Source organism: Sinocyclocheilus grahami, unplaced genomic scaffold (genome assembly GCF_001515645.1).
Source record: "Sinocyclocheilus grahami isolate Dianchi unplaced genomic scaffold, SAMN03320097.WGS_v1.1 scaffold1655.1, whole genome shotgun sequence".
NCBI lineage: Eukaryota > Metazoa > Chordata > Actinopteri > Cypriniformes > Cyprinidae > Sinocyclocheilus > Sinocyclocheilus grahami.
In genome coordinates, this window is record NW_015506834.1 from 80,687 (window position 1) to 106,647 (window position 25,961).

Sequence of the window (25,961 nt, forward strand, 5' to 3'; positions counted from 1 at the left end):
GCGGGGCGGGTGAACAAAGGCCTCCTGTAGCGAATCGATGCGTTTTTGTAAGAAAAATATCCATATTCAAAATGTAATAATCACTTTAATCTAGCTTGCACCCACAGTCCTACACGGAAGCAGTTCCGGGCGGATGACGTATGAGGTTAGCATTGCGTGTGCGCCGGTGAGTCTCGTGAAAACCAACGTTTGTTAACAGGAGCAAAGGAAGCAAAGTTTCCTTACTTTAGCAAAGGAAAACCAGTCTCCTCTTGGCTTATATCAAAATCCTCTGACATTCTTCTTTACAAATCCTCGTTTTGTACTTCTAATTAGTGACCTTTGTTTTGTTTTGATCTCTCCGCTGCGCTTCTGCGTGCATCACTTCTGAGTGGCGCATGCGCAAAGCCGACCTCATACGTCATCTGCCCGGAACTGCTTCCAGTGTACAACAGTGAGCGCAAGCTACATTAAAGTGATTATTACGTTTTGAATATGGATATTTTTCTTACAAAAACGCATCGATTCGTTATAGGAGGCCTTTAGGAGGCCCTCTCTCTGCATACGTCACTTCCTGTTTGTTGCTGCCGTGTGGTTTGAGTTTGAGCTCCGTCAAGTTAATTCTTTGTCGTCTCATTTTTTATCTTAAAATCAATTTTATACACCATCCTTTTTCAGTTTTATAACGTGTGAATATATCCCCTATCGTATTCTACAACAAAAACAATCAGAGCGCATGATGCCAACCCTGAAACAACATACAGAACTACCACATTTTGCTATAAGTTTGATTGCATCATATAATGATTGCTGTTAATATTATTCATCGTCTGTTTTATTACGTCTTATATTGATTTTTCTGTACTGCTGGTTCGTCTGGTCAGAGGAGAACTGGCCCCCCGACTGAGCCTGGTTTCTCCCAAGGTTTTTTCTCCATTCTGTCACCGATGGAGTTTTGGTTCCTTGCCGCTGTCGCCTCTGGCTTGCTTAGTTGGGGGCACTTCATTTCCAGCGTTATCGTTGACATGATTGCAAAGATATTATTTAAACTGAGCTGGATGTTGACCTCACTGAATTCAATGATGAACTGTCTTTAACTGAAAAATGAGTGTTTACTATTGTCATTTTGCATTATTGACACTATTTTCCTAATTAATGCTGTTCAGTTGCTTTGTCACAATCTGTATTGTTAAAAGCGCTATATAAATAAAGGTGACTTGACTTGACTTGACTTGTTCACCCCTTCGGAGCCGTGTGAGACATTTTTTTAATGGATGGGCGCTTTTTATTTCACTTCTTTTGGACTGATGCATGCAACACCCGCTGAGTGCCATTAAACAGCTTGAAAGATCAAAGAAGATTTTTTATATAACTCGTCTGAAAGAAGAAAGTCATATACACCTAGGATGGCTTGAGGGTGAGTAATTTGTGGGCTAATTTTCATTTTTGGGTGAACTAACCCTTTAAACAGTAAAGATGCCTAAATGCCACATCAGAAGCTCTTAAATGCATTCTCTGCAGTGTAAATTTGGCATTAGACCTTCATTCCCATATAGATTGCCCACTTTTCACAGTCCAGTCCGTTTTTCTCTACATTTTTATTATTGACTATCCCTTTTCCGTCAGAAATACTGTATCTTTCAGCCTCATTGTTTTAGAGAGCGTGAACTCAGTGATACCTGGACCCTTGACACTGTTACACAGGTTGTTTGTCAGGTCGTCCACGATGTCCAGCAGGAAGGAGAAGTCAGCCACGTTGTACATGTGGATGTCATCGGGATCTGAAGCAATGGATCTCAGCTCATTCTCATCTGCGTTCTTCACACCTGGAGATCAAAACCGCAAAATACATGTTAAAGACCAAATAAACTCATGATTATAAACTATTCATATAAGGGAAAACCAGTTCTTACCAATGGCATACAGCTCAATGCCCTGGTCACGGAGGTTCTGAGAGTTGACCGTGATGTCATCCTGAGACTTGCCATCAGTAACCAGGACGCCGATCTTCCGAGAGTTCGGACGCATTCCAACATTCTTCTTGAAATTGCTCTGAAGGATGTAGTTCAAAGCAAGGCCTGTGGAATAATAGAATATTGGTAATATTAGTCTAAATACACAACACGAGCAGTAAACCTACTGAAGACCAGTATTGACCCTATAAAGCTACTGTATCATATTTGATATGCACATTTCTATGGCCTCTAAATGATTGACAATGTAAAAACCTCTGATTGATAGCTTATACTTTTTTTGCAAGTAAAAGCCCTTTTAATATAATTGTACAAACTTCCACCTTCAGCTCGTGCTTCATGAGTCTTTTTGCTGTGTTATCTTTCTATACAGATTTCTATAAAGTACACATAAGAATAACTTTTATATAGTTAGTAATAGAAGGTAAGATAAACACTCACTCGACTGAAGAAACCTTTTACTTGATTATCAATACATTATTATTTATTTTTTTTATTAAAAATGTTTAAATGTGAGTCTCAAATATGATCAGGGATTTGATGGACGTTTATTTGTTCATCTCTCAATCATGATTGTACTGCATTGCATTATTTGTGTTTTGATCATTTAAATATCATCTTACTAAGACATATTTTGGGAGATCGAGTGCAAACTTATATTTACACGAATTTATGTCAGTCTACTATACTGTTATAAAGATCTCACTGATTTACATCCAAGCCGTTATAATTCATCTTATTTTTTGGTCGCATAAATATCAGCATCTGCATCAAATTGCATGTTTTTTTCCTTCACGAGTTTGAGCTCCATTATTCTCACTCTATCGTACTATGAGAGCCATAAATCTTGATGTATCAAATATAATACTCAACAAAACACATGCAGTTTTTTTTTTCTTTAGATATTTTCTAAAGATTCAATAAACTGTTCCATTTTTTTAAATTGGAGCTGCAAGCGAAAACATCACAAGTGGAAGACAAGCTTTCCATACAAACTTGAGGATTTCACCACAAATCAAGTGTGTTTGGTCTGACATATATATACCAGTCATAGTGTTTCCTCCTTTGTAGGGTAGACTGGCCACGGCATCCAGCAGCTCTTTTCTGGTTCTGTGTGAGTTTAGGTGCCACTCAGTCTTTGGGTCTCCACTGTACTGTGCCAGACCTACAAACGGACAAATACACTGTTTATAATTAAACACATAAGAAGATGCCATTGCTCAGAAGTTTCTCTTTTATAGTTCAAAAGTAAAAAAATAAAAAATCTCAGATATTTATCCTAAAATGTTTGAAGAGCAGTAAAACATTTATAAGAGAATATTTGACATCCAGTATGAGTACACAGCTATAATACATCATTTGGCAGATCATTTGGTTTTGGAGGTTATACTGAGATCTGATTTTGATTACAGAATGTAGTATCCTGATTACTCAATCAAAGTTTGAGACATTTTTGAGATATCTTCTGAAACTCTAAAGCACACATGAGGTCTTTTTCTCAGGAGAAACCAACATCTGAAAAACTTGAGACTTGAGAGATAATTCAAGAGAAATGATTGAGATATTTTGTGATTTGTCTTTCCTGTGCATGGCACTTAGTTGTGGATCTTCTCACTTTGGATTCAGGATAAATTTCTCTTACCAATCTGGACACGATCCGGCCCGATGTCAAAGGCACCCACCATGCGACCAATGAAAGACCTAATGGTCTTGAAGTTCAGACGACCAATGCTCCAAGATCCATCAACAAGCAGGACAATATCAGCCTGGGCTGTGGTTTTGCACATTATATCTATTTGGCCAGAGAACAATTCAGTCAGTTATCATAAAATGACATAATAATAATAATAATTAAAAGATGTAAACATCAAAATTGATTGTGATTTGTAATAAAGGAGGTAGAGATTAGACATACTTGAACACACAAAACATTCACACAGTCATGCAAAGCATGACAAAACTGTTTATTTGGCATTTTGAAAACACACATTTTTTTACATTTAATGTTAAATAACATCAACTATAAAATCCATTTCTGTAAGAGATGTCTTTGTCTGTGTCCCATCTTGCTTTCTCTCCAGACACCTGAATGAAGGGAAAAGAGGGGAAAGTGCCACCCATCCGGCCCTGCTCAAAAAGAACATGTTGCATAATTGCCTGATTTATAGATCATTCCCTCAAGCACAAAAAAAAAAAGATAATATTCAATGAACATACCCAGCTAATATTTTAAAACGCTGTGGTTATTATGTTTATGAAATGTGTTATCTAGACATAGTAGCAATATAATGAATTATCTAAGGCTTTAAAATAGATTTATTAGTCAAACAGGTGCTTATCCTCAATTGTAATGTGGAATTCTCACATTTAAATTACGACCCCTTGTACCCTAAACACTAAAGCCTGGAACATACTTTAGGCAAGTCAGCAAACACAGATGCAAATCGGTCAGTGCATTGCACATGCACACAATCCCAGTGCATTTGTCTCCGCATGCAAAACTAAAATACGAGAGCACTAAAAATGTGCCTTAAATTAAAGACTTCACCTTTAACAGCTAATGATTACAATCAATATTCAGCAATCTTCCCTCTATGTATTATTAGAAAGATACTGGGAAATGCTCTTTGTAATGGAAGATGAATAATAAAATGTCTGTGAATAACCGAAAGGATAGACAAAGGTGAGTGTCATTAAACAAGCCCAGATTTGGGGGGTCAGTAAGTATCTTATGCTCACCAGGGCTGCATTTATTTGATCAAAAATACAGTAAAAACTGTTATATTATGAAATAATATTACAATTTAAAATATTCTTTTTATATATATACAGTACATATATATATATATATATATATATATATAAAAATTAACATTAGCGAAGATTAATAAATGCTTTAGAAGTATTTATCATTGTTAGTTCATGTTAACTAATGCAGTAAACTAATGATAACAAATAGAACCTTATTGTAAAATGTTACCAATTCAACTTTTTTATATATATAAATGAGAAAAATGCGTTTTAACTATGACTTTGGGAACCAGTGTAAACCATGTACCAATATTTCCATAGAACTAGTCCAAAAAGCCACAGTATTGTTGCTTTTTTTGTTAGTGCGTGTCGAATGCAAATGACAAGCTGAGCGATACACCTCAGAGTTCTTGTCTGGGAATATTTGCTTTTCCCTCTCCTAGCGGTGTCGGTCGGCCGACCCTCACCATCGGATCTGTTTCCAATTAGGAGCAACATTCCAGACCAGGTAAGATAATCTTTCTCGCTCTTGAAACTCAAGAGTCCTTTCATGCACAGGCAGAGACATGGCTACCATGTGGCGCAGTCACCCTGTCTGCTCTTTCACAACACAATTAGCTGTGCTGAAAGGTATTTGCCATTACTCAAAGCACTAGGCTGAAGCCTACTTTTCCAATTCAAAACTGACATAGAACCTACGCTTTGTTATATATGGATTCACTAAATGAAGAGCAGACGGAGTAGATTTGTTCCATATATCCTCTGTTTCAAAATGAATGCTGTATGCTAATTGTTTTGGAACTCGAGTAACTTTCTACATATTGAGCTGAATAATACCCTGAAGAGACATGAGATCTGATTGGTTGGTTTCTCAGAAAGAGAGTAGGTTTTGTTTTATTAATTGTACCTGAAGTTTCAAAGGTTGGAGGTTCAGGGGCATCAGAGAGGGTGGTCTTCTCCTCTCCAGCCAGTGGCATACTCTCTCCTCCATCAAACATACCAAACACACTCACTGTATACTTAGTGCCGGCCCTGAGATGAGAGAAATGCAAATCAGTCAACAATCTCATCCATCAACCTTAACAGGCTAATAGATCACAATGCATGGTTTTCACATGACATCACACCCAGACAGGGCCACCTGGAGGGCAAAACAAGGCTTTCTCTGCTGTCCACTGTTTTTTTTTTTGTAATACTAAATACTCATATATTAAGACTTTTAAAAGACTAAATTCAATATGCATTATTGGTGATGCATACTATATACAGGCAAGCAGCTGCATCTGGAATATGAACACAACATACTAAATTGCATGCTAAACTTTTTCCCATAGAAAACATTTATAAAGAAAATACTTTATGTAGCTTAATGCATTAAGACCAAATTCAGTATACACCTTATTAATTAAACGTAAAATGTGTAGGCAAGCAGATGAGCACAAAATATAAAAGCAACACACAAAGTTTCATGTTAAGGATTTTCCCATTGAAAACGATTATAAAGAAAATGCTTAATGTGCAATTTAGCACATTGCATTCATATTCTGAGCACAACTGCAATTTGATCTTTTAATATCCCTGTATTACTTTTTTAATCATTAAACAAATTCACTGTAATTCAGCTATAAGCAGCTCTACAGACGACAACAGTGTCATTATTCAGCTCAATTTAGTTAATTGTTGATAGTTTAATAACAGTGTGGATGTTGCAGATTTTCCAGTGTTCAATCTAAATATTTGTGGCTTTGAAACAGATGGAAAATTGATAGGCCTGTGCTGAAGTTCTACGGATGTTTTGCCCTACAGGGCATTCGTGACTGAAAACTACCATTAACATGTTTCAAGAAGGTATGTGCTGTCCACTTGATTTCACATTGACTTTGAAGGTGTTTATAGGGCATATCTTCAGTGTTCAACAGAAGTCTGTTAAGTTTTTAATATGTCTGCATTGGCGTCTCGTACCTTAGCTCCTCTAGAACCACTGTGTTGTCATAGGGGCCTACTTGCAACTCTCCCAGGTCCATATCCACCCCAGTGGGATGGAAGGTGACCTTGTAGCCCTTCACATCCCCAGGAGCATGATCCCAGGTCACCCTGAAACTGGTTTTAGTGGGCTCTGAAGTTTGTAGGTTTCTGGGAGCTTTATATTGAGACACTGCAGCGAAAATAAAGGGTGTCAAATTAGACAGTAAAGAGGATGAACATGTTCACAGTAAAATAACAACTTTTGCCTCACCTCAAGTTGTCAAATATCTGCAATTAACTTACACGTGGTTCCTTCTCCTTGTCTTTGTCTTCCATCACCAAACTTGTAGACGGGAACCACTGTGATATCGTAAGTGGTTTGTGGCTGCAGTCGTCTCAGGACTAAAGTGTTAGTGCCCCCTGGTGCTTTGGAGGCCAACTGGTGTGTCTCACCCTGAGGTTTATACGATACCCTATAATTGACAACATTGCCGGGTGCTGGCTGCCATGTTACTCGCATGGTCCTCTCTGTTTCTTCTGAAACTGTAAGAACTCTGGCAGCGGCGGACACTGTTGGGGAGATAAATGAAAGACAATGTCCATTAAACGTTGGACTGATTCAACCACATTTCCTAGGGGTCAGGAAAAGCAAACCATCTGAATAATGAAAGTTTGTCTGCCAAGATAATCTTGATCCAACACAGACCCCGGATCTCCAAACCGGGTGAAACCAGACATGCCGAAATGGTTGTACGTCAGGCATAACGCAGACACTCTAAGACTGTCCGCAATGTTCTCTTTTTATGCCGTGACAGGAGTGTTTTTACGCAAGAGGGAAAGGAATGAATTGTCCGCCTTTAAAAGGTCTACGGAACACTTTCAGATGGAGAGACCTTTTACAAATTAGGAGTTTTATGGATGGAAAAATGACACTTCCAAGTTTTCAAAGAATCACTGATTCAATAGGACAACGTGTGTTTATGTTGGTATTGAAGGAGGTAAGAAATAGAGTGATGGCAGCAGACATAAAATGGTGCTGCCTAAGCCAGAAGCCTGTTTTCGGCTCAACTGCTGGACTTTTTAGATGACAGACAATAAATAAACCACCAGACAGCAAGATAAACCAATTACATATTTACAGCACGCTTAACCAGTTCTAAACTGGAGTGAGTTGCCCCACTGAATAAGTAAGAGGGTGCAATAAGTGCTGTAGAGTGTGCTGAAATCCTGCATCCCTTGATAATAGCGAGCATGTGTAAATCATTAAATCCACCGCTACACACACTCCATACATTACACCATATGTTACAATAGCCCACATCGAAGGTATTTTAGAGGAAACTGTGGCAATTACGCAAACCTTCTGCCTCCGCCTGGTGTTGAGCTTATGAAAGGAAATGGAAGTTACTCTTTCACTTTTTCCACATCAGAATGAACATCGAGACATTTCTGTTTTAGAGCTTTTGTCTCCCGCATACTTCAGAGAGCATGTCATTATGTTGCAGAGTGTTCTTAAAACAGACATTAAACTTGAGAAATTATTTTGTTGAGTGTAATTTTAAATGTAAGTGGTGCTTACCCCAAAATGCAAAACTTGGTAGGGTGTTGAAAAAGTGGGTGCCAAGATGTCCAAATTGCATATTTCTATATGATTGCTTGGGTGTCCTGATTGCGCAGCATCATTTGCAAAATGTCAGCAAAATTTTACAGACAAAAAGTGCCTTTGTGTGAATTGTCTAGCAATGAATGAAGCACAGCTCACAGAGAAGTCACTTTCTAACCATGCAGCTTTCTGTTGCTCAAACTCATGGACCAACTTGAACATGAGTGAAATTTGCTTGAGTAAACTTTTCACCCTCACACACAGCTTTCTCTTGATAATTACTAGATTTCGCCCAAGGAATTTCGATAAGCAATGTTTGATTTGACTGCACCTTAAGTGGTTGCTCGTTGGCTTGGGTGTAAGTCTTTGGGTTTTGCCATCATTTAGGTAAAAAATCTGTTAATTCATTGCTAAGGCATCATTCAAGTCTGCAAAAAAAAATGACTGAACTCATTACGTGGCTTATCAAGCACCACACATATTTTTTTTATTTGCTAGTAGCTGAATTGTGTTGATTATAATTTTAAACTTTGCCCAGACTTTTTCAGATTGGTGGGGCAGATAAAGAGGTTTATGTGCATGTCAGTGAAATATTCTGACATTATTTCAAGTTTTTTTCCTCTCTGGGGTAGGTTACCTCAGGACGAGAGGCCCGCCTCAGACACACAAAGCGAGGTAAAGAGCGTTTGGTCATATGCTGGATTCATTACGCAGGTGGGAATGGACTTACCATCTGTGGTCTCCTCTCCATGCAGCGGCTCCCCCTCCTTACTGCTGTAGGCAGCGTAGACAGAAACCTTGTAGCGGGTCTCTGGTGTCAGTCCATCCAGAACAGTGGTGGTTATGTCCCCGGGGACGGTTTTCTCGCCAGCTTCCTCCGAAAAGAGGGATTTCCAGGTGACCCGATAAAGGCGGACGTTGCCAGGGGCGGCAGTCCAGGATGCTACAAAACTGTTCTCAGTGACATCCGAAGTAACCAGATTCGTAGGTGAACCGAGTTCTGAATGATAGAGAAAAAAGACACAAAAGTTTTAAAAACAGATCATAATAAGTGCAAAGTCTGGTGACAGAGAAGCAACAAACAATTCCCCTAAATCAGGCTACTTTGGTTAACTAGTCACCCAGCCTGGCCGAGCTGGTTAGGCAGTCATGTTTCAAAGGTTTTAGAGGGCTCTCTGACACTTACAGTTTTCAGACTGGAAGACACACTTGTTAACACCAGTTAGGCCAGGCTTAAAGACCAATTAGACCAACAAAATACTGTAGGTGGGTTTAACCAGGCTATATTGGTTAACTTCTCTATCAGGATGGCCAAGCTTGTTAGGAGGACGTGTTTTGATGGTTTTAGATGGGTTTCTGACACCTAGTCAGGCTAGGGGACCAACTTTCCAATCACCTATACCAGTTAACACCAGTTTGGCCAGGCTTAACGACTGAATTGACCAACTAAGACCAGCAAAATACTGTAGGTGGGTTTAACCAGGCTGTCCAAGTTTGTTAGACGGGCATGTTTTGATGATTTTAAGGAGGTTTTTGACACCTAGTCACGCTGAGAGCCCTGCTGAAAAAAGCAGCATAAACCAGCATGAATGCAATGTTGGTCCAGGTTAGAGCTGGTATATTTCTGGTCTAGCTGGTGCTCCTGCACCAGCACTCCTGCTTCCCTTATTTGGGACTAGCAAACCAGAGACCAGCATCCCATGCTGGTCACAGCATGCAAAACATACCTATGCTGGTGACCACCAGTGCTGGATTTTCAGCAAGGAGAACAACTTGCTAATTTTGCACTTTTTGGAGGTTGACAGGCCTGATTAAAGTTTACTTTCACTGAAGAAAAAAGAGCAGTGGTCTCTTGCAGTGTTCCCCTAAAGTAAGAAAACTATATAGTTTAGAACAAAAAAAATCTGAGTGAACTCTTCGGCTAAATGAGCATTTATCTAATTCTCCGCTAGTCTGTCTAAAACGCCGGTAGCTCGCGATTGCTTTGATTTACTCTGTCAGTAACGCATACCCTGGAAAACAGCTCTGCAAAAATAATCTCTCTCCCTGCTGCCACACATCTGTCATCACATCTACTTTCCATTGAACACGAAACCCGATCCATTAAACACAGACTGCTAAAACTGCAGATGTAGCTCGCTTTTTGATCTGTGCCATACCACCTACCTATCTTCTCTCTCTTTCTCTCAGTTCTATGCTGAGTGTCCCGAAGCAGAAGAGAGGAGAGGGACTTGAAATGATATGAAATTGTGCTGACAGCATAGTGAACTAGAATAAACTGCAGTGTAAAACTTCCAGAGTAATACCTCTCCCTCTCACCATCCAGCCTCATGTTCTCCTGACTTTAGGATAGTCACCTGTCTCCAACACATTGAGCTCTGCTGGTCTAAAACAAGCCAAACGGGCCATTTTTTCAAAGTGCAATTACCAGGCTCTGCGTCATAGCTCAAACAGGGACTATTTAGCTCATAGACCTGGGAGGTTAGGGACTGCAAATGACAGGATAACTGCTGAGGAAAATTATATGCCAGTTTCTTTCCGAAGAGTGCTCCAAAGTCTAATTCTTCTTAAATGTCCGTACAGGGTTTTTTTTACGTTGGAATATTTTAGACAGTTCAAAAAAGGGTAAAATAAAAGCGACAATAAGAAAAGAAGCTAGAATTTCTAATGTTCCAATTAATATGTGAGAGGTGTTTGCCTGTGCAAAAGTTGTCAACACATGAGATTGCATGAGGTGTTGAACGGTTCTGTCATTTTATTACCCACCAGGTGAAAAACCTGATTACTTAGTAAAGCAACAACACACAGATTTGTATTCATAACACCAAGTTATAGACTGAAGTTTAATAGATAATAGTTGAAGGACTTGTTCAAATCACACAAGCCAACAATGATGCATGCCTTAGCGAACACCAATAACTAATTCAAGATGAATCAGACAGAGAATTTAGGACTCTGTGCCAGGTTGACTGGATCTGAAGTTGTTTCTACGTCCAGCATAGAGGTCTGATTTTACTGACAGAGCACAGAAGAGAGCAGATCGTATGTTAATGTCTTCTGCAAGCTGCTTCTGGTTGTTAAAATGCAGACAAACTGCCAATGCCAGGCACTGCAGTGCACCTCTACTCAGACAACACATGATATTAGTGGTTATTCATTTGTGGTTTTGCAATGACAAAAAAAATGTAGCCACTAAACAGAGATGCAACAGTGCAATACCGTGCATGAGTTTATTAATGCTGTCCTGATATTGTTATGTGTTTTGAGGCCAGATTAAAACCAGACTTCTTTTGGACCTTCACATATGCTATTTTTCCTTCTTTGATCCTTGTTTTAGCGTTCCATCCAAGCAAAATGTTGATGTTAACTGGGAACAGGAGTTTTAGCACTAAACGTGACTGTCATCCTGAATTATTTCACTTTGGAAAAGTTTGGAGTACCTGGAAGCAAGACAAATTCTCCAAAGCTATGTCCTTCAGCTCAACACATTCTCTTGACAGAAGGTCTGACCACCTCATGCATATGAAGTTATTTTTTGGGGCTTTTGCTTTTATTTCGATAGGACAACAACAGGGTAGACGGGAAGCAGTGGAGAACAGGGTCAGGAAAAGAGCCATGACTTGAACTTGCCCGCTTGCCTGCAAGCTACACTGACTGACCATCTCATTACAGACATATTCATCCTCATTCAAACCATACAGGAAGTCAGAACTGGACGCATACTGTACTATACTATAATACTGTATATAAGCATTTTACATGTTGCTTACATGACTACATTTTCTTTGTGCAGTTGCAGTACATACCAGCAGGGGATAAATCGAACCAGCCAAAGCTTGAGCCTCTGGTCATAGGTGCCAACTTTAGCTAAACAAACATAGAACTACATAATGAGCAATTTAGCACCATTTTTCATTGATTTCCTCTTTGTAGCTGTTTCATATAGAGTTTATCCAATTTCAGGCCCTGGATCTAATTTCTGGATCTTCTCACCCGTGTCCACATTCAGAAGAAGCAAACTCTGCCGCTTACTGAGTGGAATAAAAAAATGGCACATCTGAGAACTCAATCTTGAAGAGGTAATGAACCAGTCGGGTGGTCACAAACTGAGAACACATTGGTAACGAACATCTTGAACGTCCTTTTGAACAGCTGCCATACAAAGCTGACGAAAACATCTCAAACAATCTTGCATGACAATTGTATAATTTCAAATAGCACACTGATTAAGATTTGCAAAATTTGCCTGAGATCTAACTGGACAGAGCTTGATGAGAAAATGAGGTCTGTCCTCTCTCTTCTCGCAGAATTCAGCTCATATTCAGTAAAACAGGGCAGAAGTCTTGGATAAGAGACATACTCTGGTGCTGGCTAAGATCTCACAGCCCAAGCCCATTTTCCACAAAAACTATCATGAGACAAGACTCATGCTGACTGCAACCACATTCACCAGATGTTAAAACACAAAGACACTCTGAGACCTCGGGACAAAACTGATGGATTTAGAAAAACAAGTTTACATTTTTGAATTAAGAAGACATGCAAGTCAACATTTGTAATGGCATTTTGAACAATTCAGTTTAATAGTCTGAAGAGGAGATGCAGTGTGAGCTGGTTGGTCCCTAAAGCCCTTGTTTAAGGTCACTTCCTAATTGCCTTGACTGAGTTTGGCCCCACAGTGCACTTTTCTGGCGGCTAAAACAAAGAAAGCTGTATTATGCTCCAGGATATGGAGTTTAACGCAGCTCAGTTTGGAAACGCCTTGTCATCGGCCAAAAATTAGTCACATGTTTCCTTTGACTCTTTGTTGAAAGGCGGCTTGAGTCAGCATACATAATGACAAGCCTCTGAAATATGGGCTTTTGTACAATGAGCGGAGCGCAGCCATTAGCGGTCCCGGTTAGATGCTGTAATCGGTAATTTTAATATGACACTGCTTGAAATACATCCGAAGAAAGACATGCAGTAAGTTTTGGGCATTTATTTTCAGGCTAAAAATCTTGGATGAAATTGTTTGGCAGTGGCTAATATTCAACAAGCCCACAAGTGAATGGTATTTCTGACATGCTTTTTATCAAGAGAATATTGAGAGTGACATGTACTTCACAAAAAAGGAAGCGTTTTATGTTAAAGAAATTGGCTCTTAGTGGTTTGAGACCACTAATATAAGCCAGACAGTAACAGGACACAAATAACTAGCAATCACTAAAAATCCAGCACAGTATCAAAAGAGTATGTAATCTATATATCGACATAATGTGGTTTTTAAATTAGTAACTTTAGAAAAGTAGAACAGAACTATACACTGTATGATTTAAGTTTAAAACCCCAAATTCTGATTGCTAGACCACGGTTAGACACTAGAAAAGATGAATCCAAACCAATATCTTTGAGGTTTTGTTTCCATTCACTCTTCTTGCAATGCCAAGCATGAGTGAGGAAAGTTTTACAAGCTCAGCTAATTCATCTTCTGCCCACACACCAAATAAACCTAGAGAGTGTGGGAATCCACACAGTGAGATCAGTCATTAGATGGCACATCTAAAAGGTCATCCATTTGGTTCCCAAATTTAGAGTTCACTTCACACTGACAGACAACACCGAAAGTCTTTTAGGTACGTCTGTCCTCTGTTAAGAGTGTGATATAGAAGTGTGCGAAGAAACAATTAGGGTAGCAGTTAGTAGTACAGTTTCCCTTTCAACACTTTGCCATAAAGTTCTATATCATCCAATATTTGGGAATGATCATATTTGGAGATTGTCAGAATTTGACAACATTTTCTGACAGCCCTTGTCAGTTGAAAATGCACTTTTTTAAACAATTTTGAGTGACTTTTGATAAAATTTCGTGTCAGCTTTTATTTCACTCTAAAAAAAAGCTGGGTAAAATATGGACAAACCCAGCGATTGGGTTGTTTTCAACCAACAGTTGGGTTAAATGTTTAACCCAACCTTCTGGGCAGTAACCCAACCGCTGGGTCAAAACAACCCAATCGCTGGGTTTGTCCATATTTTACCCAGCGCTGGGTTGTATTTAACCCAGCATTTTTTAGAGTGTTGATTTAAATTTTCAATTTCTCATTTTCTTTTATTTTCTTTTAAATTGTATTATATAATATAGATCGGCAACCATGCCTTTAGGTTATCTGCATCTATTATTGAAAAAGCAGTGTAGGTCAACCACTGGTGCAGACTGCCATCTGGGTGTCTTAAACCACCCATCACCCATCAATTTGTATTTTCATATTATACAGTGTACTGCAGACAAATTAATTGCTTTGTAGAAAGCACAAACTTCAAATGTAATACAGAATTCTCTTACCTTCCAGAGTGGTGCCTGTTCCCATAAGTGGCGCTCCGAGGCCAGAGGTGTAACGGGCACTAACAAAGAGCTCATACTCGGTGTCCGGCGACAAATTTTTCAGCAAAGCAGTTGTTGTGTCTCCTTTAACAAACATTTCTTTCCTTTCCCCACCATCAGGTTTGTAGGCCACATGATATTGAAGCACGTTGCCTGGAGCTGCCCGCCATGAGACCCTCATGCTGGACACGGTCTCGTTGAAGACACTCAGGTCACGTGGAGAGCCCCGGACTGAGAGAGAATAATAAATATGGTATTAATTTACTTGTTTTTGAATTTCAAGGGAACAGAATCAGAAGTGAAAACAACAAAACTTCCAACAGTGCTGACCTTCTTTGGTGGTGCCCTCGGTGTCCATGGAGGGACCCATTCCACTTGCATACTCAGGGTACACTGTGACACGGTAAGTGGTGACGGGCAGCAGTTCGTGGAGCACAGTGGTGACCTGACTCCCATCAGTCTCTGCTTCCAGTTTATCTCCTCCACCCACTGGCTCATACAACAGTCTGTACCTCAGCACTGCTCCTGGAGCGGCTTTCCACGACACGCGGAAGCTGTCTACAGTTTCTTCACTCACCATGAGGTTACGGACAGAGCCTAATTCTGAAATGCGAGAGCAGTGCGTGTTATCAGCCACATGCAAAAAAGCTGTACTTGTCAGTGATAAACGGCTTTGACTATGATTAAATACCTTCTAAAGTCGTCTCCTCGTCTGTCAAAGGAAAACTGTCTCCTTTATCATACTGGGCGATAACATTAACCTCGTAAGTGGTCAGGGGTGTGAGATTGGGCAAAATCGTAGTGGTGGTGTCAGGAGGAACCACCAAAGAGATGTAGTCTCCAGTTATGTCAGCCGCTGGCCTGAAACGCACCAGATAAGACAGGACATCCTCTCCATCAGAAGTCCATGAGGTCCTGAAGCTTCTGGAGGAGACCTCAGAGAAGCTTAGCGACTTTGGTGGAACCAAACCTGTATGACAGAACACATCACTATAATCACATTTACGATGTAAATTTTCTTGAAAGTTTACCATCTGACTTTCTATGCTTTACGTTTGGTCTTGCTTGCAGATTTGCTCCAAGAGAACCTTAAGCAATACATTCTAAATACACATGAGTTAACACAATTATAAAATTGAAATACGTGGTGTATAACAACAATTTAGTATTGATTATCATGATGTTGAAATTGTTCATTATGTTTACTCTATATAATCTGTCCTCAACAGATGTTTCCAGAGCTTGTTTGTGTTATGATCTTTTGTTGATCCTGGAACAACATTCCCATCAAATAAAACATAGCCTGAACCCTATCCTTAACTAACTACCCAGAGTAAACTTATCAGAGGGAATAGATAGGCTGATAAGATTGTTGTTTAAGTTCCTAACCCCGGCCCTAACCTTAACACTTTCTTCATTCCTAAAATGCTATTGGTTGATAAGAATGTTATTCCAGATCCATCAAGGCTGTTGATCCAGGAACATGTCCTACTTGGAAAGCATGGTAAGCTATCCATAAATCTCACTCACATAAACATGAACAGAAATGACAGAAAAACCAATAAACGGATATAATCGAAGGTGGCACATACTTCTTTTCTTGATGTTATGGAGCTCCTGCTCAATTCTTAGGCAGATGGATGAGGTTAGTTCCTTGGAGATCCGCTGAAAAGAATCAAAGTCTTCCACCTCAAACACATGGTTATCAGCAGGTGCGTTGGCAATCGCCTCCAGCTCGGAGCGCACGGCGTCCTTGACTCCCACAGCGAAAATCTCCACATCTGCATCCCTTAGTTTGTTGGCAGGGTTTTTGAAAGAATCGGAGGACTTGCCGTCTGTGATGAGCACCATGACTCGGGGCACGTTATCACGAGCGCCACGGGCTGGAATGAAGATCTTTTCCCTTACGTAGGTCATGGCCTTGCCAGTGTTGGTGGAGCCTCCACGGTAGGGGAAGGTGCGGACTGCATTGAGCACAGCTGCATTGTCATCGTGCTTGTTCAGGGCAAACTCAGTGTGAGGATCCCGACTGTATTGAACCAAGCTGATCTGCACTTTGTCGAGTCCGATGTCAAAAGATTTGACGAGCTCTTCAAGGAAGGCTCTAACTTTAGCAAAGTTAGCCAGTCCTATACTGTACGAGCCATCGACCAGGAGGACAATATCGGCTTGGACCTCGACCTCTAGGGAGCACTCTATAGGGAACAAAACACAAGACAACCTGTCTGTTTGGAAATTTTTTTTAAATGCATTTTGAGGGTTAACAGTTCTTAAAAAGTACCAGTACATAGATAAACTATGGATAGGTTGGATCTATGAGATTTAAGGCTGGAACACACAACACAACTTTTGCCATGATTTTTGCAATGGTTTACAGTCAGCGGGACTCAACATTAGTCATGTAGTATATCCCAACCTTTAATAGGACGGTTAAAGATTCGGGATGGCAACTCAAAAGTTGTTGATTCAGTCCCCACAAGAAGGTGATCCATGAGCAGTTGCATCTTTGATCAACACAATTCAAGGAATATTTTGTAGTGCTCAGATCTCTTGATTGAATACTTGGGACCTGTTTACACTGGATATTAAGATGTGTTTTGGTCAATCCAATCACAAGTGGACAACGCTAAATACAGGTGTGAACAGGAATCAAAACGCTTTGAGCTTGTCCACTTTGACCACTTCCAGAGGTAGTAGAAAACACATTCGACGGGATTGCTCTTGTAGTGGACGCTCATGTGGTCGAATACATTCAAACAGCCACAAAAGACCGTCTCCTCTCTGCCTACTGACCTAATTCTACAACACTCCAGGACGTGTTAGCCAGACAGGATTTAAACCCTGCCCCTTAAACTTTGCCATCTGAAATCATAAGTTTGGTTTTAAGGCAACAAAAAATGTCAATGCTATCTTACCAGTAGTGATTTTAAAGCTGCTGCTCTCCGTATCGTTTTCTGTTGCCTCCTTTTGTGTTCTTATGTAAATTGTGCAAGTTTATTTCACAATATTAGATTGAAAGATCAGAAAAATACCATATATAGACTCGCCCATAATCCTCCCCTCAAAATCAGGACAGGAATGGTTGAAAGTGGAAAAAGTGTAGGATTAAAACACCAGGTGTAAATGGGAATGAGTCTCCCTTGTCTACTTGTGATCCGATTGACCAAAACGCATCTTAATACCAGGTGTAAACAGGGCCTTGGACGCATGATCGCAATGAGTTGTTAGCATCTTACCTGTAGACACCTTCACAGGCTGGGTTTTCTCGTTGACAACTTGTGGCTTACTAGGGGTCAGACCTTTGAGGGCAAACAGACTGATCTCATACTCTGTCTCAGGAGACAGGTCTCTGACGTTGGCCATGGTGAATGTGGGCCCTATGTAGAGCTCCTGCTTCTTAGCAGCAGCAATCATGGGGAAGACCTGCAGCTTATAGCCTGTGATGTCACCAGGAGACGAATCCCACGTAATTCTCATGGATTTGGAGGAGATGTCAGTTACTCTGAGGTCCGAAGCTGGTTCAACATCTGGGGTAAAAAAAGTATATCAAAGATATTTATGATTTATAGATTTTCCATTAACTGGTAAATTCTCTATGAGTTTAGTGGGATTATGTGTGCATGGGCAGTACCTTCCTGTCCGCTTGCAAGGAAATTTAGCTGCTCCTCCACACCAGAGCACACCTGAGTGATGAGCTCCTTCTGCACCTGACTGATCATGTCAAAGTTTGGGACATTATAGATATGCTTGCTGTGGGGAGTGGAGGCCATCTCCTTCAACTCATCCTCATCTGCTCCTTTGATACCTGAAGACATAAACTATAGCTTGAAATAGTGTTCCATACAGTTTTGGATTACGAATATCAGAAACATGTTCAACAGATGTATAGACACATACCCAGGACAAAGATCTCTACTCCAATGTTCCTCAGGCGTTCTGCATACTCCCCAACTGCGTCTTGTGATTTTCCATCAGTGATGATCATGGCTACTTTTGGAAAGCCTTTCCTGGCTCCAGATGCAACAGTGAAGGTGTTTTTCACCAAATAGTCCATTGCATCACCTGGTTGAGCATGTAAGAAACCAAGATACAAATTAATTCATGTTGAAGGAAGAAGTGATTATTTTAGAAGTGTTGGTGTTATTCAGTTATTTAGGACTCTTTTTATGTTTAATCAGGTAATTAACTATTTTTGAGCAGTTTTGTCAAGTAGGATGTGTTCCTATATCATCTACATGTTACTGCATGATAGATTGATAAGAATGTTGTTCACACTCCAAGCCAAACCCAATCCATACAACTTTCACAATCCTCAAACTCTGATTGGATGATTAATGCTGAGTAGGGTTCTTCCGGGACCAACAGGGATGTCAATACAGAAACAAGTCCAAATTGGCTAAATTATGGTATGGTAATCTAAAATCTTTTACACACCTGTCATGGTATTACCACCCTTGTAGGGCAGATTTTTAATGGCTCGTAGGACATCAGGCCGTCTGTAATATTGGTTCAGGTTGAACTCTGTCCTGGTATCTGAGCTGTACTGTACAATAGCCACTCTGGTCTTATCCTCTCCTATGTCAAAGGCTCCTGCCATGGCCCCAATTAAACTCCGGATGAATTTAAAGTTTTCTCTTCCCACGCTCCAAGAGCCATCCACCAGGAAAACCAGATCCGTGACAGCACTCACTGAACACTCTGCATGACGAGGAAATGAAGAGGCATGAGAGAAAGCCATATAATAGTATGACAGCATACGATCTACTACAGTCTTTGTCATTTTACTTATTTGTTTTGACACATTAATGGACAAAAAAAATGTCGTTGTTGAAAAAAAGCAGTCTATTTACACATTTGTTTATTTTGCAACTACACTAAAAAAAAAGTGATGCCTCCAAAGCAATGGAAACTTTCAATAAACTTATTTCTGTTTCTTTAGACATGAATCCAAAACTTTACTGTGAAATGTATATCTTGAGAACTCGTTTTCTGGAATTTCAGTTGGATTTGTTTTGGCAGCGGTACTCACAATTTGGACTCACAAGAAGTGGAATTGTATCAGGACCGTAATCTTTTCCACTAGTTTAACCCTCAAATGGTCCTCGTTTAATGTTTACACTTAACGTCCATATGGTCAATATGGTAATTGTAAACAATATATACATTTTTAATCATACAAATAATATATATATTTTTTTTGTTTGTTTACTTCTCATCTATACATTAATGCTGTGTTTTGGGAGATATTAAGTACTTTTGTTCCTATTTACCACAGAATTCCGCAACTACACCATTAGCTTGCATGTGAAATATTACATTTTTATGAAACAAATCACTTAAATGATGATCTAAATTTAATTTAAGTTGTTTCTGGATATTGATCTAGGTGTTCGGTGTAGAATTCTGCCATCTGTTGGTTAGAGATAAACCTAAAATGATTACAGCTTAAAATGTGATGTCTGAGTGTGTGAGAGTCAATGAATGAGGCTAGAAAAGTCCTCTGAGCCTCTCTCTGTATTATACCAGCCACTTCTAACAGTACAAAGTAAAATGTTTTATGAGCTCTGATTCTATTTTAATTCTTTTAATTAAAGGCAATTTTTACATTGCCAACCACAACCTTGAGCAATCTTTCTTTTTGCAAGCAATAACAAGTCTACAGTGGTCGGACAAAGAAAGTTTAGAAACAATATATACATTTTTAATCATACAAATAATATATATTTTTTTTTTGTTTGTTTACTTCTCATCTATACATTAATGCTGTGTTTTGGGAGATATTAAGTACTTTTGTTCCTATTTACCACAGAATTCCGCAACTACACCATTAGCTTGCATGTGAAATATTACATTTTTATGAAAAAAAATCACTTAAATGATGATCAAAATTTAATTTAAGTTGTTTCTGGATATTGATCTAGGTGTTCGGTGTAGAATTCTGCCATCTGTTGGTTAGAGATAAACCTAAAATGATTACAGCTTAAAATGTGATGTCTGAGTGTGTGAGAGTCAATGAATGAGGCTAGAAAAGTCCTCTGAGCCCCTCTCTGTATTATACCAGCCACTTCTAACAGTACAAAGTAAAATGTTTTATGAGCTCTGATTCTATTTTAATTCTTTTAATTAAAGGCAATTTTTACATTGCCAACCACAACCTTGAGCAATCTTTCTTTTTGCAAGCAATAACAAGTCTACAGTGGTCGGACAAAGAAAGTTTAAAGGAAAAATGTGATATAATACATTGCATATAAAATTCCATTTCACAGGTGACAAGAAGCAAGAAAAATCTCAAATCTGGAATGAAGAAGATACGGTTTGATTGAATATACTCACTGATAGTCTCTGATGGTGTCTTCCTTGTTCCACTTGTGTTGCTGGACTGAACTGTAAAAGGAGAAGAAATTAGGTCTATGTCTTGGAAGCTCACAGTTCCTTTCGGCAAATGGATTTATCAAAACTGATAATCAACAACACCTCATTTACTGTAATTTTGCTCAGAAGATCTCAAACTAAACTGGATTTTTTTACATTTTCTGAAGAAAATATAAATGGTGCTTCAAAACAATCACAATTCTAGTGTGTTGAAAGGGCATTGCTATGCAATTGCTGCAGTATTCTGAATGGTTTTTAGTGCATCGCTATGTGATTCCTAGGGTGTTATGGAAGGTTCCATTATGGCTTAAGTCACAGGAGTCCAATCCTAACTCTCTATTATATTCTGGTTTCTAGACATGACTCAGGTCCCTCTTTCAATGAGAGGTTGAGATGCTGTTTGCCTGTAGCAATATCAAAACACTCCTCGACAAGAGTCAATAACATAATGCTTGTTTTTTGTCTGAATCTTTCATTTATTCAAAATACATTTAAAATGCATTTTATGCATTCAATGACATCTCTTGTATTATGAACATGTTAATAATTCATGTTCATTGTAAGAAAAAAACTATATGTATTTAATCTGTATAAGCGTACTCTAAAAATGTACTTATAGAAAAAAAAAGTACTTTAACAAAATTGCTTAAATGCTTATTAAGTCATGTGGTGAAAAAAATATATGATTAATAAACTATTGTTAAAAATACTTTTTACACTAAATAATATAATAATTATAATAAAGATGTGCACTCTCACATGCATTTAAGATGTAAAAAAAAGCATGTTATTAGTTTGTACTTGATCTTTTTAAGACATTATTTAAATGTAAACATTTCTAGCAAGTGCCATTTAAAAGCTTAAATCATCTTTATCCCATAAGCCGCATGGCTTGAAATATCACTCATGTTCAAGTTTCATTCCAAAATGTAATACATGAACAAATCCCACCATGCATACGTACATAGTTGCTTGTTTCAAAATACAAAACTAATAAGAAAAATACATTGAGGTGTCTGGTGTGCACTTACTTGTTATTTGTCCAAGTATAGGGATACTTTCTTCCGCGCCATTATATGAACTGATTGACACCGAATAGTCTACATCAGGAGTTAAATCCGTGATTGATGTGTTTGTGGCTGAGGCAGAAAGACTGAAATCTTTCAAATCATCTGGAACATGTAATGACATATCGAGTCAGAAGATAAGTCCCTCAAAGCTGATCAAAAAACATGCAGCTGTTGACATCACGCACCTGCATCTGATATGACTTGTATTCTGTAGCCCTGTATCTGAGACGAAGGCCTCCTCCATGACATATGCACTGTGTTTTCATTTAAGATTTTAAATTTCATGTCTGAAGGAGGCTCCACTGCAAACAAGAGGTTAAAGAGTCAAGATAATGAGAAACTTCAATATCTCAATTAATAATAAATTGTGAAGAAACATTAGATGGTTTTTAACTATCCCAACGACAAACACTTCAGGACTGAAGTTTAGTAGTTTATTGTTGGGCAAGACAAACAGAACCAAAAGTAACGGTGACAAAACACAACATAAGAGAGTGACGGAAGCCATTTCGAGTTCAAATGGCCTTTTCTTGAGTTGCATAACCTGGAATCTCATGGTCTGCAGCTCAAGCAGAGAAGAGCTAAACACATTTCAAGACCTATCACAAACAAAATGGCATCGCCAATCCATGTGCAGGCAACCATCCAATACATGCTGAATGCGTTCAATACAAGGCATGCCCGTTCACTGGAACTCTGGTGACAAAAATAAATCATATCAAGACAATGTTTCCATTCCCAAGATATTGATTATACAATGGAATCAAGTTTTCAAGATGTCAATGATGTCCAGATGGCTCTGTCAGGAGTAAAAAATACATATATGTTATATATACGCTTTGTATATATACATATATTCCGGCAAGGCTTGGGTACTGACAAGTTTTACTGAAGGCACGTATCCATTGCAAATCTCAAAAAAAGAATACACAACTTGTCGTGACAGACTTTTGTGTAGTTCCTTTTCAAACAGAAGGTGTACGTGACAAGACAACACTCCTAATTGAGAGGTGTGAAGGAAAATGTACAACACAAAAAAATAAATCAATCAAAAATCACGCAGATATATGAGGAAATCGATCCGCATTCGTCTGGTTGTCAAAGTGTCATGCACATGTACATGGGTGAACAACTTATTACACTGTTTCCATGTACAACACAAAGGACAACACAACAAATGTATTTCAAAATGATATTCTGTCATAGACATTATTAATATGCAATCTACATCAAAACGTCGTGGATCTCATCTCAGCAGGCGGCGATCTAAGGCAATGAGATGTCCACTTACGCACTCAACATCCGTGTTACATCTGCATGCATGAATGCTGATGACTGATGTAAATCTCTGCTGTCAGAATAATGTCTTAAATGCAAAGAATGCATAGGAAAAACAGGCGATGTCATCCAAAATGCAAACAATAGATGATATTAAAAAAAATTATTCATTTGTAAGTCGCTTTGGATAAAAGCGTCTGCTAAATGACTAAATGTAAATATAAATGTAAATATTAGACATGCTTAATATTACAGAAATTAATTAGTATATTTAACCAGCAGTGTGCAGCATGCAATATCACACTCTTAAATATAAGGGTTCCTAAATGGCCATAGATATTTGGTTCCCACTGCAGTGAACAGTTCTTAAAAGAACCAATTGTTTTTGTACTTTGAATAACATTTTATTTAAAGAGCCCTTTTTCCACAATAAAGAACCTTTTGTGCAATTGAAAAGTTCCAAGGATGTTAAATGTTCTTCATGGAGTCAATGCCAATAAAGAACCTTTATTTTTAAGCGTGTACAATAGTGTTTAGCACACTTAAAAGTAAAGGTCACTTGAAACTTTGTCGTTCTTTGGAGATTTAAAAAGTTATTGATGTTACAGTACATTATAGGTTCTAAGGTTTTAAGCATCAGAATATGATTTTTCTAGCAAGAAACAGAAAATTTGGGTCTATTCGGAACCTTTATTTTTAAGAATGTATTGAAGAGTTTTTTAAACTAGAACATTTATCACTACTCTTCATCAACAAGGCGATGAAGATCCACGGTGTCTGCTTTATAATCGTCTATAAGAGCAGATTTTCCCTGTAGAAATCTCCATCATCTTTTTCCATGCACTACTGTTTTTAATTCTACTTGACAGGCCAGCTGAATAAGGAGGACGTGGCAAAATGTCACATGTGCAAAGAAAAAGGGAAGATTCGGGTGGAAAGAAGTGTGCGTGGATGGAGGCCAGAGCAGCAGAATATCATTTAAAAATAAACGGTGGAGGAAACACACCAGGAAAACGACAGACAACACGACCTGCTGGAGAAAGAATGCTCACCAACCTGACGCGTCAAACTCAACGGTCTGGGCCGATTCCCTTCATGTGTCCGAACAGGCCGAACCCATGAGTCTTCACCGATTCACAGATGAGGCATCTTGTGTCACGGCCCCAGCGCGCATAAATGATGTGTGAAACGCTACCTTACCATTGAGCTTTAATACCGGCTCAGCCAACTGTTATAATAATGGGACGTGACAGCTTTGTTGACTCTGTTGACAGTTTCATAACGAAAGTGACACAAACGTCGGCTCGTGTTGAGTTTCTGGAAACTTCAGGATGAGGAGGCCCGTCAGGAGAGCACTTCTCTCATCCCCCGGAGAGAGAGTCTGCTCCATGTCAATAACCTCCAGCCAGTCAGGCATTCTTTCTGCCTAGCGCCATTGGAGTCTCCCGGAGAAGCCGAAAAGATGCCAAAGTAATTCCACAACATGTGCTGACATTAAACATTACTGCATATTAACTTTCCATATGGATTGAAACTCAGCGTTTTCGTGAGCGGCTGCAGGAAACCTAAAAAGGCTCTTTGTCTTTGTGCTGTCTGAGGACTAATTCAGCCCTCTCATGTTACATCTTTCCATTCTGTTACAGCCCGCGCACAAAAAATAATAATAATTTGGTTTTCCAGTTGAATCAATCTTCATCCTCACGTTCTCAAATCATCACATCCCTTTCGCTCGAGACAGCTGTCGGAGGGCTAAACTGATGCTGTGTGGTGACTTTAATTACAGATCCGTCTTAAACTAAGACAACTTCAACTCATGCGGTAGAAAACACTTATCCATTTTACTTCTGGAACCCATTTAGTTAAGCATAAAGTACATTTATTAAAAGTATTTTTATATTTGAAGGACATTTTATGTGTGTATCCAGCTCAGGGTTGCCGAGGTTGTTTTGATAATACATCTTGACTGAGATCAGAATATATCAGAGATTTAATTTCATGTATGAAGGATTGTATAAAAGAATTAAGGACAATATGCATTTAAAGGGTTAGTTCACCCAAAAATGAAAATTCTGTCATTAATTACTCGCCCTCGTGTTGTTCGAAACCCGTAAGACCTTCGTTCATCTTCGGAACACAATTTAAGATATTTTTGATTAATTCTGAGGGCTCTCTGACCCTCCCATAGACAGCAAGGTAACTACCAGGTTCAAGGTCCAGAAAAGTACCAAGACGATCGACAAAGTAGTCCGTGTGACATCAGTGGTTCAACTGTAAAGTTACGAAGCTACGAGAAAACTTTTTTGCGCAAAGAAAACAAAAATAACGACTTTATTCCACATTTTCGAAAGTTACGCGCGTTCACGACAGTATCATGAGGCGAGCGTGTGGCGGCGCTGACCCAGATCCGGCGCCGCCACACGCTCGCGTCATGATACTGTCGTGACCGCACGTCCAAAGTGACGCAGTAGAGACGAAAATGTGGAATAAAGTCGTTACTTTACTCAAAAAAAGTATTCTCGTAGCTTCGTAACTTTACAGTTGAACCACTGATGTCACACGGACTACTTTGTCGATCGTCTTGGTACTTTTCTGGACCTTGAACGTGGTAG

At 39.1% G+C, this 25,961-nt stretch overlaps 1 protein-coding gene across 1 annotated transcript in view; it reads right to left on the reverse strand.

Moving 5' to 3' along the window:
- The window catches only part of col12a1a (collagen, type XII, alpha 1a), an 86,512-nt gene that overhangs the window by 58,756 nt on the left and 1,795 nt on the right, over window positions 1–25,961 (reverse strand). The window contains exons 3-21 of the mRNA XM_016258195.1: window positions 22,260–22,376; window positions 22,036–22,176; window positions 20,966–21,016; window positions 19,067–19,330; window positions 18,530–18,694; window positions 18,264–18,437; window positions 17,869–18,159; window positions 16,225–16,827; window positions 15,324–15,602; window positions 14,963–15,235; window positions 14,594–14,863; window positions 9,002–9,271; window positions 6,972–7,238; window positions 6,666–6,858; window positions 5,611–5,735; window positions 3,595–3,744; window positions 2,998–3,117; window positions 1,893–2,057; window positions 1,659–1,805 (exon numbers count right to left, since the gene is read on the reverse strand). Of these exons, the coding sequence (XP_016113681.1) occupies window positions 1,659–1,805; window positions 1,893–2,057; window positions 2,998–3,117; window positions 3,595–3,744; window positions 5,611–5,735; window positions 6,666–6,858; window positions 6,972–7,238; window positions 9,002–9,271; window positions 14,594–14,863; window positions 14,963–15,235; window positions 15,324–15,602; window positions 16,225–16,827; window positions 17,869–18,159; window positions 18,264–18,437; window positions 18,530–18,694; window positions 19,067–19,330; window positions 20,966–21,016; window positions 22,036–22,176; window positions 22,260–22,376 (4,065 nt within the window). The remainder of the gene's footprint in view (window positions 1–1,658; window positions 1,806–1,892; window positions 2,058–2,997; window positions 3,118–3,594; window positions 3,745–5,610; window positions 5,736–6,665; window positions 6,859–6,971; window positions 7,239–9,001; window positions 9,272–14,593; window positions 14,864–14,962; window positions 15,236–15,323; window positions 15,603–16,224; window positions 16,828–17,868; window positions 18,160–18,263; window positions 18,438–18,529; window positions 18,695–19,066; window positions 19,331–20,965; window positions 21,017–22,035; window positions 22,177–22,259; window positions 22,377–25,961) is intronic.